Source organism: Haplochromis burtoni, unplaced genomic scaffold (assembly GCF_018398535.1).
Source record: "Haplochromis burtoni strain Fernald_Lab_line unplaced genomic scaffold, NCSU_Asbu1 Contig_100, whole genome shotgun sequence".
Classification (NCBI taxonomy): domain Eukaryota; kingdom Metazoa; phylum Chordata; class Actinopteri; order Cichliformes; family Cichlidae; genus Haplochromis; species Haplochromis burtoni.
The window spans coordinates 1,266,584-1,283,978 of NW_024582461.1; the positions used below are offsets into that span (position 1 = coordinate 1,266,584).

General features: G+C 40.9%; 1 protein-coding gene across 5 annotated transcripts in view; it reads right to left on the reverse strand.

Annotated features, from left to right (window-relative positions):
- Positions 1–512: 512 nt before the first annotated feature.
- Positions 513–17,395, reverse strand: part of cacna2d2a (calcium channel, voltage-dependent, alpha 2/delta subunit 2a) — a 186,955-nt gene continuing 170,072 nt past the window's right edge. For 3 of the 5 annotated variants that reach the window (XM_042223068.1, XM_042223065.1, XM_042223067.1), the window contains 23 exons: positions 17,274–17,348; positions 17,110–17,184; positions 16,913–16,984; positions 16,683–16,754; positions 16,468–16,529; positions 14,329–14,405; positions 13,192–13,206; positions 11,286–11,346; positions 10,538–10,635; positions 8,951–9,041; positions 8,791–8,853; positions 8,499–8,602; positions 8,298–8,396; positions 8,013–8,104; positions 7,877–7,924; positions 7,703–7,774; positions 7,459–7,611; positions 7,010–7,062; positions 5,724–5,779; positions 5,353–5,476; positions 4,941–5,050; positions 4,573–4,655; positions 513–2,972 (listed from right to left, as the gene is read on the reverse strand). In XM_042223068.1, coding sequence (XP_042079002.1) covers positions 2,850–2,972; positions 4,573–4,655; positions 4,941–5,050; positions 5,353–5,476; positions 5,724–5,779; positions 7,010–7,062; positions 7,459–7,611; positions 7,703–7,774; positions 7,877–7,924; positions 8,013–8,104; positions 8,298–8,396; positions 8,499–8,602; positions 8,791–8,853; positions 8,951–9,041; positions 10,538–10,635; positions 11,286–11,346; positions 13,192–13,206; positions 14,329–14,405; positions 16,468–16,529; positions 16,683–16,754; positions 16,913–16,984; positions 17,110–17,184; positions 17,274–17,348 — 1,878 coding nt within the window. In that variant the 3' untranslated portion in view covers positions 513–2,849. The remainder of the gene's footprint in view (positions 2,973–4,572; positions 4,656–4,940; positions 5,051–5,352; positions 5,477–5,723; positions 5,780–7,009; positions 7,063–7,458; positions 7,612–7,702; positions 7,775–7,876; positions 7,925–8,012; positions 8,105–8,297; positions 8,397–8,498; positions 8,603–8,790; positions 8,854–8,950; positions 9,042–10,537; positions 10,636–11,285; positions 11,347–13,191; positions 13,207–14,328; positions 14,406–16,467; positions 16,530–16,682; positions 16,755–16,912; positions 16,985–17,109; positions 17,185–17,273; positions 17,349–17,395) is intronic. The other 2 variants (XM_042223066.1, XM_042223069.1) reach the window with 1 other exon arrangement.

Consider the following 17,395-nt stretch of genomic DNA (forward strand, 5'->3'; position numbering starts at 1 on the left):
ACAGGCACGTGTAGCGTTCATTTACAGACAGTGGAAATAGAGAAATACAGACAGAATAGTGGCACAGGACAGAGACAAACAGATGGCAGAAAAGTGAAACTGCATCCAGCATCAGATAGTAACGGGCCACATTGGAAATGCTCATTCTGATTTTCATTGTCTTTAACAGTATGAATTTTGTTTTTCCTCTGATTTGTCCAGAGCTGAGCTGCAGTTACTGTGCCAGCAACATTTGTCACATCAAATAGTACCTACGACTGTACAGAGTGTCTAGTTAAGCTTCAAAATGTCGAGTGAATCATCCCACCTGAGCAATACTACGGCAAGTCTCGGGTGGGATGTGAACATCGAAGGTCAGAGGCTTTTTTTTCTTTGTCTTTTTTTTTTTTTAATTTTAAAAACTTCCACCCACTTTCAAGCATTTAATCAAACAGGCATCGATCGATAACTAATCATTCCGAGACGTAAAAATATAAAATTAGAGCTCACTATATTTACTGCATAACACCAAGAAAAAAAAAAGCCCAGGGGAGGGAAATACTTCAGGATCGATTTGTGTGTGAGAAAGAGGGTTATGTGGGGGTATCGGAGCTCCATACGTGTAACACTAAGGCATTTAGCGAGGTTTTGAAACAGAAAACACTGATGAACTACACATTCTTTCTGCCTCCTCTGCCCCCGTATATTAATATTTAAGCAGTCAACATGGATCTCCTTTTGTTTTCATAAAATCCCCCCCTTTTCTCCACAGCAACACTGGATTTGTTTTTTTGTCTGACGCAACACGCCGAGGAAAAACAGTTACACGAGCACAACTGCCATCCCCCGAGCACTCCACGACTCATTTAAAAAGACATTCCCTTTGAGGGTTTTTAAACTAACGCGCATACATCCACACACAAACACATACGATTCAGGCAGAACTATAGCAGTCAGGTGGCCCTAAAAGAAAGGAAAAGAAAACAACACAAAAAAAGCTCTATGGCCAGTTAAGTCGCTGTATACTGATAGTGTAGCTCTATACATGGCTTTGTAAAGGAACGGTATAGTAACTCCATATGATGACAGTCAGGTGGCGTTGGAGGAGTACAGCAACAACAGCCAAGAGGGGAAAATACATTAAGCTGAGCCAGTCAGTTCGATGGCTCTGTGTAAAGCTATTTCTTTAGCCAACAGATTCAGTCTTAGGCTCCTGTAGTGTCCAAAGCCTCAAAGACGGCTGCTTTATAAAGGTACTATACAGTAGCTCTACTCTTATACAGCCGATGCGTTCCAAAACAAAGTGCATCAAGGCACTATGAAACAGAGCGGCTCCTAAACATGGGAGTCTAAAATGACTTTTCACACATGATCAAATGACGGACTGCGATGGATTACAACCACACTACTTACTGCACATGATCACCATATTTAGTGGCCTCTTCTGCACTTTTGTTGGAAATGTTGATAAGCCCCTATCCCCCAGCAGCGAATGGTTTTGAAGTTTGAACAGCATCAGTCAAAGGTAATACAAGCACACACCAAAAGAAAAATGATTAGCATCCCCCCCCCAACCCAAGCACAGATGAGGAAGAAAGGAAGGGACAAAAAAACTGGAACTACTATGGCGGGGAGATTTGAGTGTGTTTGCTGTGTGACAAAAGTAAAGCACGAATACAAATCGCGGTTAGGAGCGTTAGTCGAGGTTGTTGGAGAAGCCTCATGAGGAGTGGCAGAGGTGAGCTTTTTCATCAGAGGGTGCAGAGATTTTTTTTCCCCTTTAAACATCAGTCCAAAGCCGAGGTCAGCATGGTCGATTAATCGTAAAGGAGAATACTACACAACAAGTTCCTGCAGCAACCGAACACTGATTCATATTTTACAATAAAAGCCAGATAGCACTAACCTCAAATAGTAAGTATGAGGAAAAATACTTCAAGAAAATGAGATTACCATCGTGTAATTACATTAATCCCCAGTGGATGTCTTTTAAAAGCATTAATCTGTAATTATGAGTCAGCATTCAGCTGCCGAGTGTCTCCTCTTCCTCTCGAGCTTTATCCTAAATCTAAATCCATTTCCTCTTCGTGTTTTGGCTATAAAAATAAGACCACACGAAAGTATATCTCATTTTGGCAAGTAGATATAGCGCATAAACTAATTCTTGTCTTTTTTACACTTAACTTCCTTTTCATGTTAAAACCTAAATATACTGTATGTTTAGAATACTCATCACTTCAGCAGTTTATACGTGACATTTTGTATACTTAACAGTTCTTTTATTTTTCTGCTATTTTTCTTCTATGGTGGCTATTACTGGCTGAATGGTCCACAGCCTCTTACAAGAGGCAAATGACAGAGCGATGAGACTCTGAGATGGAGGAAAGGAGAAGGAGGAGGAGTCCTGCTGTCCCTCTGACAGACAGAGGTGAAGGTGGACACGCAACCTCAGTTCTCCAGTCTGTGGTGGGAGGTCTTTGACGAGGAGATCGGCCTGTCCTTTTCACCCTCCCTTGTCTGGATGGAGAAGGTGGTGGGATGGTTGTAGGCTTGACGGGGTGGTTGGGTGGCTTGATATCTCTTTTCTGACATTGCCTCTGATGATCCAAGTGGTCCAGCACCACCCTAGCTCATCTTGCAGATGAAGGTGAGGACGCAAATGTCTCTCTGTTTTCACAAAGCAACACAGACCAAAGCAAGCTGGGTAGCGCAGCGCTCAGGGCTTCCAACTCACCATGATGGGAAGTCCCATAATTACCTATGACTATACCAAGGTGGAGGGCGAAGGGGCTAGGAGGTGGATGAGGGGGGCTTAGGATGGGACAGAAGCTGAGGAGGGTGAAAAGGAGGACAAGTGCAGGAAAATGAAATTAATGTAGTAGGGAGAGAAGGTGAGGACTGACAGCTGGATAAAGCAGAAGCAGCTGAATGAGCAGTAAAGTGTAGAGGGATGGGCGGAAGGAGTGACCTCGCCCGCAGTCCGACGTGTTCTCCTGCAAAACCACAGAAAGGAAGCTTGAGTTATAAACTGAGTTTATATGAAAGTTCTTCCACCATTAAATAAACACTTACATTCAATAATCGCTCTCTGGTAACACTTTTATCTTACCTTCTATCTGCATCGAGCTCTATATTGCCAACAGAGTCTGAACAAAGTAATTTTCATTTAGTTGACAATACAGTGCTGTGAAAATGTAATCGCCCCCTTCCTGAGTTTTTAGTGTCGTTGAAGTGTTTTTGTATTTGCCACAGTTCATCAAACAAATTTTAGTATTAGACAAAAACAATTTTATTAAATGAAGATTTCATTTATTAAGGGATAAAGGCTATCCATACCTACCTCGCCTGATGTGAAAAAGTAATTCCTCCCTAATGCTGAGCAGACACTGTGCGATTTTTTCAGTCGCGCGATTCAGCTCCTGCTCAAACTGTACGATTGACTCGCAGGGGTTAGAAGTTCATAGGTCACGATGCAGGGTCTCACACTATACGGCTCGATGCTCTGATGCGACCTGAGTGCTCACACTGTGCGTCCATAAAATGAAGGTTATAACAGAAATTCTGTCGCTCTCCCTCTCTGTCTTTCACTCACACAGACACACCACCACCATCAACTTTGCTAAATTGCTAATGAAAAACATGATCAGGCAGCTGTGATTGAGCAGCAGTGTAAATCCAACTATTTTCAAGGTTGTTGTGTCGTGATAATTTTGTGAGGCCACATCGAAAAGGCTCGGATGAGCTTTCCAAAGTTCTACAAGTTGTGCCTCCATCGCTTGTGTCCAGATCACAGGCTGCACTGCCGTGCTGCGCCGTCTTTTTCGCTGACATTTGTGTTTGCGCGTGTGCAGTGTGGCAAACTGCGGTGACACCCTCACGACCAAGCGATTGATGATCGGGAGCTGGTCGTGAGGTGTTAATCGCGTCTCGTTACCCCACGTATACTACACGATGCACGACGCACGATGAAGGCCAAAATCGGGCCGATCGCCAAAACGGTCGCACGACTCAAAAATCGGCTCAAAATGGGCCAAAAATCGCACAGTGTAAGCCCAGCGTTAACCTAATAACTGGTTGTGCCACCTTTGGCAGCAAGAACTGCAATTGAGTGTGAGCGAGATGTAAATCTTTAAAAGTGTACACACAATTTTTGTTAGTTTTGCCTCAGTACACTTAATGCAACAAATTTCACAAAATCCCTTGAATTAAAGCATCTTGATTGTTTGATTTTTGAAATCCACTGCTGTGGTGTACAGAGGCAAATCTACAAAAACTGGGTCTTTATCCAGCAAATAATGGGCCTAACGGCATATAATTACCAGGTCAATACTTGATCTCAGATTAAAAATAGGATATTTTTTTGTGTTACATAATGAACCAACTGTTACCAGCTGCATTAGAAAATCAGAGAAAGTTCAAAACCCCAGCTGGAGCCAACTGAACCTAGCGATAGGATTTTAGCTATGCTCTGCTGACAAATTTTAAACATAGTATATTTAACTAACAAGCACCACGATTCAATGCTAAATAATGTTTTTGTTTTTCTTCACAGTAAGGTAGATATTCATGTGTTGTGTTATCTGAAAATCTTACAGCGATGTTACTGTCGAAGCAGGTGGAGGGTCCTTTTCGATAGCGTGCCTCAGGCGGTTCTTTACATGGATCCTCCTCCTTGACTGAAAATTGACTCCATTAAGGAAAATGAAACTCCTTTGTATTTCTTTTTCTTTCTTCTGTGCAATTTTTCATTATCCGCCTGAGCACCAATTCCTCATGCAGCCCTACACATGTAAATGACTGGCTATAATTCATGCCATCAATCTTAAAAATAGCCTTAAAATGAATGTGAAATGTTCGCGTTTCCACAGGTATGGTGATGAGGAGAGAAAATCTAGAGATGACAGAGTGTTTCTTCTCCAGTGCCAGCTGGTGTACAATGTGAAGGGAAAAAAAAAGGATACACTCCTTCTCCTCCTGGGATAGCTTCTCTATCTCGCAGGTGTTGCATGGCATCTTTTCTGCTACCACAAACAGCAAGTTGGTGTTGTTTATCCTCTTGGCATGAATCAGCCTGCAGAGAGAGACAGCTCTGTCAACAACCCCCCTCTGCTCACTTACATCACAGACTCATTTGCTAATGGATGAGCGAGATTCATGAGACAGTCTTATAAGGCTCATTTAGCCAATGATACGACGATTTCATTAGAGCTGATATGGGTTAATCATCAGCAGAGTTTATTAACTCCAACAGAAAGATGAATCTGTCTCACTAACTGCGTCGCTGTCACACCGCGATTCTTCATGCTACTTGTCTAAGCATATGCATGTCTGATTATGTGTGAGTGTTAAAAGTACTACGTCACGCATACAGACCTGGAGCAGTTGCCACAGTCCTGCAGTATGTAGTAGGAACTGCTGAGATTACTAAAGAAGTACTGGGTCTGGATCATTACACAGCTTCTCTCTTTAGAGTCGATTCCTTCGGCATCCACCTCATCTGCATAAAAAAAAAGAAAAAAAAAAAGAGAGATGATTATCTCTTTAACTCATTTCTCAGATCTGATTTTCAGCTTAATGCCCAAAGATGTATGTCATGTGTAATTTTTTCACTACATTTGGATTTAAGGTTTATTTGCTGTTGGCTTAAAGCTCCAAATAGATTTGATCAAAATCTACATTTAGCACTTTTAAACCTTTTTTCCAATATTGTATAAAAATGGTATCGTATAAAACATGTCACCCACCTGTGACAAACCAACTGTGGTATGCCAGTCCATATATGAACTGTTGGAATAAAGACCTGAGGAGACAGGATTTGTTTTTAATTCAACTTGTGGACAAAAAAATGTAACATTGTGCAATGATTAAAATCATGAGTCAAGCTTTTTTGTTAGCAGGAATACTGCACATGCAGCAGTCCAGGTAATGAGTATGGCAGGCCATAAAACTTTACAAAACGAGTCACAATTACCTGACCACAGAAATAACTATGAAAATGATGGCAGTGCAATACAGTACAGTATAAAATGTGATTGAAATGCAGACTTTCAGCTTTAATTCAAGTAATTTAACAAAAATATGTGCAGTAACTGTTCAGGTATTATACACATTGTTTTACATAGTCTCAAATTTTGAGAGGCATAAACTAACATTATTTTAAATATAAGGACTGTTTTAAATGTAGTCATTCAGCCTTTTTTAAGTGTGTGAAAAATACGCTCTGTTGGGCTGAGATCATTGAAGAATATACCATTTCTTTCCTTGAGAAATTCGTGTTTCTGCACTATCCTTCGGGTCATTATCCATTTTCACTCCAAAGTGTAAAGTGTAAAAAGTAAAGTGTAAAGTGTGCGTGTTAGTCCCCATAGGGAAATAGTTCCTCTGCATTTAACCCATTCACCCAGTGAAGCAGTGGGCAGCCACCAGTGCAGCGCCCGGGGAGCAGTGTGTTGGGACGGTACCTTGCTCAGGGGTACCTCAGGGTAGCCTTTCAGTGGAGTCGAACTCCCGACCTTCCGATCATGGGGCCACCACTCTACCTACTGAGCTATCCCTGCCCCTATCAGCGCTGTCTGATAAGTTGTGCAGCATTTAGCTGAATCTGAGATTGAGAGTGTAGCCCTGTACACGTCACAGCTCATCCTGCTGCTTTAGCAGTCACAGCATCATAAAACACTACTGGCCCAGTTCCAGTGGCAGCCAAATATGCTCATGCCATAATACTGCCTCCACCATGTTTGACAGATGATGTGGCATGCTTTGTTTCCAAGTTAATGTTTGTTTCATCTGTCCAAATCATGGTCTTTGGGTATTTAAAATAACAGTGAAGAGATGTAAAATATAAATTCAACACTTTGAATTAAATCCAAATATTATGTGAGCAGGGTTCACCTGGCCCAACCTTTTTCTTTTTTTTTTTGTATTAACAAATTATGGATCTATGAAATAATGCTGGCTAATAACAACAAATATTATCAGTTTGTAATACGTATAACACTTGCTGTATGTTACTATACATTAATAATCTTACCACGCAGCAGCTGATGTCCACCAAGCCAGGTTGGCAAAATCTGCAATAGTGGGCTACAGATACAGAGGGAAATAAAAAAACAAAATCAATATTTAAGTTCAATCAAACACCCATTAGGCTACATTCGGGCTGCTTTTGGAATCAAACTATTCCTGCCATTGACGCCATATCCACTGACACCTGTGTGGAGAAAGTCTATAAAGTAAATGGAACCCACTTTAATATAAAAGTGATATCTCTCACTAGTTCACCCTGGAATCTGATATTAGTCCAATTAAACAAAAACTAATTCTTAAAAAGTCAGTAGCTGATCTGATTTTTGCACACAGACTTACAGTGTGAATGCAGCTATAGTTTCCCCATAAGTCCATGCATTGATTAAACTAACTGTCTTCTACTCTGCCTCCTTCATTTCACTCACGGTATCTCTCTTTCAAGTGTTATCTTACCACGAACACTCCTCTGGGTGCAGCTCCGGCTTCGCTGTTGGGCATCCGTTCACAAACAGACTGGTAATCAAATGATTGTTTGCTGTTGTAGAAAGAATTGTTGTAGAGCGCGTACATCAAGTAGGGGTCAACATCACTGAAGAACATGCCCACCTGTGGGGGTAAAAAACACGAGGCCAAGCTCAGTGTAAAGCTAAGCGCGAGGCTACGATCAGCGGAAGAACGAATTCTTTTTTAATAAAACCTTGTTCCAGTCGTCCTTCTGATTGGACATGATTAGGAATCCGCCGTCATCTACTAAATAACACAGCAGATCCTGCGGACAGACACAGAAACGCACTGCTAACTGGAAGTACAGAGATAAGCTGGGGAGTGATCAGATTCAGAAGGTCCAGTTAAAATTTGCATCAATACTTACATCACTGTTGGCTTCACAGTCCATTTCACAGCCCCTGTTTGGTCCACACTGTCACAGACAAGGAAAAAAAACAGTGTTAGCCAAATAAAAAAAGATTTATATATTACGTATATTATATTAAACATATGTATTTTACCGTATTTGAGCCTTGTCGGCTGTCTGTATGGTTGCTGGCAAGAATCTTAAACTTATCCGTCCAGGCTTCGAGGTCTAGCTTCACTCCGACAACTGAGGAAAGAAAGTTTAAAAGCTCACAGAAGAAAAGGACAGGTGTGTAAAAAGAATAGATATATGCAGGGCAGAGACATGCCAACACAAAGTGACAAAATAACAAACTCAGACGTGTAATTATCTCGCTCCGAAAGCTTTTCTCTATCATTATATCACAACAATTTGTTTCCTCTTTCAGAAGAGTACCCACCTGCAGGTTTGATGGTCTTCCCTCCTATTGTCATCTCCAAAGCTGTGCTGACCAGAATACCTACGGTGTCATTTTCTGGGTTCAGCTGCTCGTCCCTGGCTACAAAAAAGGGAAAACGAGCCAAGAGAGCGAGGTTAGAAACAAACAGCCTTTTCTATTACGAGGCGAGTTATATAACTCAAGACTAAGAGCATCATTCACCTGTTCGATAAGGCGCTCGGAAGATGTAACCCTTGTTGTCGAGGCTGCGGCGGTAATAGGTGGCATTAAACGGCTCAGGGTCTTCCTCCCAGGTTTCTGCAGCCCTAAGGTTTAAAACGAGAGATACCAGAGCTGTAATTGTCTCACGTATAAGCTGCCTGCTTTGCCTATCCCACATGTTTTTTGAAACTTAACAGCATACTACTTCAAAAGAGAACAAAGAGAAAAATGTATCAGAACTACAAAGCAGCTGGAGTCCAGACACACGGGCCTCGATGAAGAGTGCACTCACTTGTTTGGAAACACTCTTGTTATACCTCCATCTGTTGCAGCAAACACAGCCAGGAAGCCGTATCTAAATGTCAGGTGGAAGCAAAGACAGAAAGGGCCTTCAAATCAATATCCAAAAATCTTAAAATGCACTTCCCTCAATACTGGCTGGTCACACTCACGTGTTCAAATCTTTATTCTTCCACACTTTCTCGACCAACTGTCTGATGATGCCCGTGTCCAGAATGAGGTTGTGAAGGAGCAAATTGTCACCTGGCATAAGAGAGATTAAAGAGTTTAATCCACATTAGGGGTGCTGCCATATAGTAGCTGATGATAGTAGTTATATTCAAAAAATGAAATATAGAGATTGTGTTAACACCATGGTAGTAATCCAGGACTGGTAACTGTCTGATTGACAGTGATGGTGTTTGAGGTGACACTGCATTAATAGCAGATGTCAGGTATTCTGGATCATTAGTTCAGCAGTTCTTCTACATTTAAAACCCGATGAAAAAGCGTATTTTATGGTTCTTGAAAAGAAGAAAAAATCAACAACAATTTGGACATATTTGACAGCTGCACTGAGGCGACACATGGTCTATATCAGATGCCCAATGTGGAACGTGTGGACCAAATCCCGATTTTAACTCTTTCCTCCTTGAAAGCCTACTAGGACTAACCCTTAGCACAAACAGGAAGCCCTCAGATAAGGGTTAAAATCAGATATGGGTAGCATGACATTCGCTTACTTCGATTACACAAACATTACCGTATGTATGAGTAGGTAATGGATAATATGCACCACTAGGCAGCTCATTGTCCTTCTCCTGAAAACACTTGCAGCACATTTTGTGGTACATTTGAAAGAAAGGCAGGTCAGAGTGAGGTCAGAGGTCAAACATAAGATGATTTGGATGCAAACTGAAATGTGATATATAATTCCCTATTTACCTATATGCTGTCAATACAAACAACCACAGGTAGAAACAAATATTTAAATAGCTCTATATATTGTTATTATCACTTTGGCCTTTTTGACCTTGAACACCAGGTCAAAGATCAAATGTGATATATTTTTAATTGTGGTACTTTTTATATGTCGATAATGCACACCACACCTTTAAATAGGCTTTTGGTCAAAAAATCATTAAGTCGACTTTGAAGGCTTTAGTGGATGTAAACAGAATTATGCTGGATTTTTTAACATGACCGCACTCTGCACCGCTACAAACTTCTATCAGAATTCATTCAAAACTTTTCCGGCCATCGTATTTACAGACACAAACACTGCCAAAATCATAACCTCCTTGGCAAACAAAACAAAACAACCTAACAACTTTCTTCTACCGAGCTGCTGTGGTTATTACTAAATATTTCTCACCGAAAGCTTAATATTGCATTTGTTACGTACTATTTACAGCTGTGAATTAATACACATTTTCATCATTGGAGGATTTGCGACAGCAGGATAATGCATGTGGGATTATCTCGAAATAAACTGTGCTCGTCACAAGAAAGAAACATGTCATCAGGTGCAGAAGTGAGGCTTGCTGATACTTTTTAACTGAACTGTATCTAGGCAACAGGCAATAGGTTATATCAGATTCTGGCTACGAAGAAAATACCTATTAGTTGGATCACTGCTGTTTATTTTGCCTTTTTATGGGATATGTTTACAGAATATCACTAGACGAGCTCATGGTGAATTATTTAATGTAGAACAAACTGTGACTTTACTGTGTGGGTGAAAAGAAAATGAAACTCACATTGTTTGGAGTCTGGTGTCACCTTCTCCATTAGAGCAATGAAGTTGAGCAGGAACTCAGTGTTGTTGTTGGACAGTTCCAGATCATTGCAGTACTCCCTGAGGAGGAGACGCAGTGTTTTAATTCAAAGAGAAGGCAAAAATAGAGCTCGTTACTCTTATTCTGCCTCACTTGCTCCTCATAGATGGACACACAATGGAGATGAAGATGCACAAACCCATACACACATTACTTGATGCTATTGTGTGCCGCATGCACATGGCAAAGCTTTAATGTGCTATAGTGGTGTCAGTCAAAACAAAAGGTGGACTTGTACTGCAATACCGAGCATATTATAGGCTGTATGCACATGCAGATGATATTTTTTGCCCAATAGCTTCAGTAATCCTTACAATACATTGTGCAAATGCATTAATAATGCTTAATTTGTGTAAAACATGCAGCACCACAGTAGCAGCAGGCAAGAAGGGTTGATGTGTCTTCAGTGGTCTCGTGTAATGAGTGTAACTTGGGGAATACACTTTATGAATAATATATGAAAAAAAAATCAAAACCAGATGAATTTTATTCCTCATAAATGTAATTTTTGTCAAATGAACTTTTAACTATGAGTAAACACACCACTCAAAATGTAAAATCAAACCATACAAGAAAATTTGAAATACGAGGTGGAAAGAAAACAGGATGCAAAGACGGCACCGAAAACCGATGACCATTAACGACAGGCAGCAATCACAGACAAGGCTACCTGGGAGCAATGAATACATGTCCTTCAGACTCAAAAGTGTTTGGCAGCAGTGACTCAAAATCTGCAACAGAAAGGGGAAGATTATCCAGGAAGAGCAGTGGGCAGAGCAGTGGGGAGTTGTGGATAAACAGCAGCTGTTCTTCAGAGGTGCGGGGACGCAGAAGGGAGTTTACCATAGCAACACTGAGGTATCATGGGAACACTAGCGTTAGCCAATATGGTGCCTAAAAAGGAACCTGACTCAATGGAAGACCGTTTTACTTTCAGAAGCACTCACACTTTTGGTTTCTGGTTTGTTATTTTGCCGGCAAACATTTTCTGATTGTGTCGGGTTTCAATCTAACATATTTGGGATGTCGGAGAACTGACTTGATTTGTCAGGAAGTGAGTTCTCAGACAGGTTATCCACGGTGAGTGCTTTTAGATCAGGCAGGCATCAACATGGCCAACTATTGCAGGGGGGGGTGGGTGAAGGTCCTGATGGAAGTGGTCACCCCTCAGACTGGCAGGAGAGAGGACTCGGAGAGACACATAATCAGAGGAAATGCATTGCATTGTGAAGGGCATGTCAAAAGGGCAACTTCAGTGAATCTATCACAGACAAAACAGAACACAAATATCAACCAGCAGGTGAGTCTGCGATGAATCCGACATGTCATTTTCTCATTAAGTCGTGACCTGCAACTGTGTCCAGAAGAGGAATTAAATATTCATTTGAAAAGCTAAAATAGAGTGCCCAGGTAGTTTTCCGCCCACAATGCCATGCACATCCGGGGTCAGCTTTATTGAGGAAGCGTTGGGCCGTGCACCTGGCAGTCTGAGGGGTGAGGAGGGAGGGAGACAAGCTGATGGAGATAGGGGGTACAGAGGGACGACATAGAAGTGAGGTGCCATGCCGACTGGCACCCTGACACCTGACAATATGGGAGGACCTGAGAGGGCAGGACACAGCTCAGACTGTAGGTCTGCAGTCTGCAAGCTGCAATGCTCCCAGTCATGAGATACTGCTGCAGCTAACAAACAGTGTATTTATATATAGATGCCTTTAAAAAAATCATGACTTCAACATATCCCTATTATACTGTAAAAAATGCCATCACTATCAATAGCTGATATATTATTATAGCTAGTAACTTGCACAGACTTACATTGAATAATTACAGATCTTTTAGTAGGGCTCGATGTGCCCAAATAACAATAGATATTCCACAAAATGTAGACATATTTATTTATTTAATTAAATATCTATCAATACCTGAGTCTTAGTGTTAGACTTACTTAAGACGTTTATAAACTACACTGTAAGAAAAATACGGAAAGAGAAGAAGAAGAGAGCCAAAGAGAAATGGAGAAGGTGAGGAAGAGAAAAATGAGGGAAAGAGAGAAATGTAGTCAAGGCAAATGAAGTGGAAGAGAGAGGCAGAGGAAAGAAGGTAGACAACGTGTTTGGAGCTATCTACAAAAGGAAAAGGACTGAGGTGCAGGGAGCAAAAGACAAGTTTTAACAGAAAACATGAATATCTGTCTTCCTCGGGTACAGCTGTTTGTTTAATTATTTATTTATTTCTGATTCTGGAGCAGTGGATATGAGAGAAGGTGGTCGAGGTTGGGGACTGGAGGAGCCACTGTGAGAGATGTGGGATCTGAGCTGCAGCAAGAGAGTGAGAAGGAAGAGGAGGAAGGAGGGATTAGAGGAGAAAGTGGAGGAGAAAAAAAGAGGGAAAGGGGAGGAAATCCTGAAGGCAAGACGGGCAGGAACAGAGGCAAGCAGGCTAGGATGGGTGAGGGAAGGGAGGGAGGGGGTCAGCGGGAGAAGGTTTAGGATGAGAGGTGTAGGAAAGGGGAGGAAGCGGTAGGGAGTAGGAAGTAGAGGTAGGGAACGTGGACCAATATGGAGTATACTTGCCCTTGGTGTATGACACTGTGTGGATCCATCAGAGAAGGAGTGAGCAAGAAAAGAAACAGGGGATCGGGTGGGAAGGGAGGATCACAGACAATATTTTATTCAATTACTGTTTGAATAAAAATATTGTTTTCTTGAAAAAAAGAAACCAATTAAAGTCAAACAAGACAAGAGAGAAAAAAGAAATGAAGAGCAAACAACTTATTTGCAAGAGCAAACGAGGAAACGGAAACCAATGGAAGAAAGGAAAAACAAAACCAAACATGACAATCTAGGAAAAGAAAAAAACAGCAAAGACAAACCAGTAATTATGAGAGATAACCATGGGGAAAAAAATCAAATGCACCAGGAAAAGAGGGAAGTAATGGGGTCTGGACAAAGAAAGAATGAGAGAGACAACACGTGTCCCCATTCAGACCCACAAAAAACCCAAACTCCCACAGTTGACAAGCCAGTATCCCAGGCCATGTGGGAGTTTATCAGTCGAATGATTCCAAAGCCGAGAAACATCTCACACAGTCTAACAAAAAAATTAAATCAAATCAAAAATAACACACATAACACAAGGAAAAGTTCCCAAAATTATTTTAAAAAAATCATCATAAGGAGTGAAAAGCATGCATGTTTTCACAGTTATCCATAACATCAAATACTTTGAACACAGACGCTTCAGAATCATTACTTGGTGGAAGAAGAGGCGAGAGCATTTGGCAAAAAAAATAATAGCACAAAGGTCACCATTATTTTCACCTGAGTAACACAGTAAGACCACAGCTTTCACCTTTCTGTTAGTTCAGTTGTTTTTTTTCTTCAGCCAGTGTGAAGAAAAAACATCACCGTTTTTACAGCACAGCATGAAGACAGGAGGGAACGGGGGCAGAAGAGGAGTCGGGGGGACTCAGGAATGATCCTGCCTATCAGAGAGCATAGATAGCGAAGACAAGGAGTGAAGGAGAGGGGGAGGGGGGGGGACTGGGCAGGTGCCTCCGCTCGGACACTCTCTATGATGATGTTGAAGACCCGGGACAGAGGACTGAACCAGAGCGTAAAGGTCATATTGGGCGGAGAGCAGAGAGGCAAGAGAGACAGAGTAGTAGAGACAGAGAGTGAAGGATGTTGGGTATACCCAAGAGTACTTACACTGCACCTGGAGGATCTGGTCACTTAGATTGGCCTTGATGTGGTTCTCACTATATGTAGGCAGTACCAACCCTAGACTGAGGTGAAAAGATCCAAAAAAACAGGAACATTTAATGCAAGATTATGTTAAAAGCCACAAATACACAAAATACATATGTGCTTTACTGCACGCCTAGTTTGCTTTTCCTTATTTTCTGTTCTCAAAAAAATCAAGTCTGTGCATATGCAAGAAATACTGATATAGGAGTTTTTAAGGCTGATACAAGTATTTGGTGATTTAATTTTCCAATATTCTGATACATTGGCTGACATTTTTCTTTTAAGACACACAAAATTTAAAAAGATTAAAAAAAAATCCTAGCATCTTTTACCTGCATCTAGTAATTTAACGATCAGCATTTATAGCTAATATTGATGATAATATCGGCCTGCCAATAAATTGATAAGGCTCTAATGCTCAAACAGACAGCTCTTTGTATTGTCAAATACACAACTCTAGGTTTCAGTAAAACAGCGCCATCTGCTGTGTTCAACCCTTCTGTTAGAGAGGGGTAGCCAATCGAAAGAAAGGAGCGGAAAGAGCTCAAATGACTTGTTTCAGACAGTGGATGGGGCTGTTAAAGGTAAATAAGGATTATTTGGAACTTTGAATCATCCAAAGCTAGTTTGGTGTAGTCCATGATTAAAAATATAGAGTTGGAAACCAGCATCGCAATCAAATTCACGTATTGGCTGGAAACTGTGAGTTTGCTGTATTTCTTCTTGAGTTAAAGTGAGGCAGCTAATGGGAGTTTTGACACTATAGATTGTTGGCAATGATAACAATTACCATTAAAACTGTGGCCAACCTTCTTTAGGGAAAATCACTAGTTTAGCTGATGAAGATCCACTATATTCACCAGCCACTTGCTTTCTTTGTTTACTGTTTATTTGAATTCCCCTTAATCTATAAAAAAGATGGAACAGTCCTTCCTGGGCTCCACATAAATAATAATTACATTACAATATAAAATCTCACATAATCAAATAAGATAATAAAATCCAAGACATAAAAAAGAAAAACAATAAATAAAGAACAATTAAACTAATAATAATCATATCGCCAAGTACCCCTGCATTGTATGAAATGCTAATGAAACAAGAAATACAGGAAGCATTTGTCTGCTGAGTGGCTCTGAGCAGTTTGTGTACAATCAGTTCATCAAAGCTTTTTCTCTGGGAAACAGCTGCCATCTGAAGCTACAAATGACGCAGGTAAACGCAGTAAGAGTGACCCTAAACAATAAAGATGGAAAAAATAGAAAACACCTCAGAGAGCCTGATTTTTATCCAATACTAGTGAGGCCACTGTGAAAGTACGTCACTTTTACCCTGCAATACATCACCATTAAGACATAATAGGTCATAAATTGTACAAACAGGCATCGCCGAAAGCAGAATTTAAACGGGACAGAGATGTCCCATTTCTTGATCTTTGTTGCCACACAAGCCTAAAATAGAAGTCTTCACAGATATAATAGGAAGAGATTAAAACTCAAACAGAAAAAAAATTCTATGAGCCTTGAACTGCACAATGTAGGATACACTACTGTGCAGAGCTTTGGATGTCGGTTTATTTGAGTTTCACACAGATTCTTAAATACACTGGAATATCCATTTGAGTTGGATATTAATAGGACTGTGCAGCGAGAGCCTCATATGCACTCTGCCAGTACTAGGCACGCAGCCAGCAGACGTAATAAAAAACACAAATCAGGCATTTGTAGGACTACCGAATGTCATAAACTGTAATTTGCAGAGTGTTGCCTAGAGGAAATGTCATTATGATACAACTTCAAATGTTCAACCGAGTTTTTAGATGAGTAAACTAAGCAGTTAATTTACGCTACTCCTCAGAAATGTTAGCAAAGATAGAAAAAGAAGTGACTTTTTAATTTTTAGTCAAATTCATTAGCGAGCCGCCATTAATTCAGGGAAGCTACTGTTCACAAACATTCATAGGCAGAAGCTGTCAAGCAGATATCTGAGACTTGTGACTCAACAATTTAAAGTGTAAAATCTGGACTTCACTCACAGGTTCAAGTTGCGCCATCTTTTTCTCTGACGGTCAGGTGATGCATGTTTGCATTTCCAACCTACCTGTAATCTGTACCCTCCACAGGGGTCCACGTGTACGTCCGCACGGCCTCGTCGATGTACCTCTGTTGGCAACCACAAAAAGGTAACCTTCACACCTCCTCCCATAATCGGAGAGTAACAACAGACACTAAACATACCGAGCGCTTCAAATTCATTACAACACCAGTAAGGTGCTACTTCGGATCATGATTGAGTTTCATATATTGATGACTTGCCTCATCAACTGATTTAATGAGCGTCTTGATTTTCCTTTGCCCTGATTTGCCATCAATCATCTGTCGGCGGATCTGAAAGGCAAGCGAAACACAGAGGCTGTGGCGTGAGTGTTCATAATGAAAGACAAAAATGGTTGAAAACAAGTGACAGTTAAAAGGTTAAATGTAACACAAATTGCATGAAACACAGGTGGTGACAGTCATGATATTGCACGGGAATAGTTCTGCACCTCCTCTTTGTTGCTGTCTTGCAGTTCTGCATCCAAAAAGTCCAGAGTGACGGGCTCCCTGAAGTTAATGATCTGCACAGAGAGAGAAAGCAGTGGAAGATGGAGGAGGAGGGTGAACGTCAGTCAGCAGGAATAATGTCCAAAATTTTACATTGACAACTCTTTAGATGCACAGAAGTGTTAATAACTGGGTCTACCTTAGGCCGAAGGTTGGGATGCAGCAGTACATAACCATTTGGATCGATGGCAAAGGTATAGCCATTAGCTCCAAGCTGCATAGCACAAAAGGGAATTTTGAAATTATTCAAAAACCACACATATCTGAAAGTAACACAAGAGACATCTTCAGCGACATGCTCACTCTGTATGTAGGTGTCTTCTTTTTGATTTCGTTGATTGCAATGTCTACTCCCATGACTCCAAGGATGAGCTGGTTCTGTATGCAGAAGACATAAAGCAATTATAAGCATTTTATCCACAGCC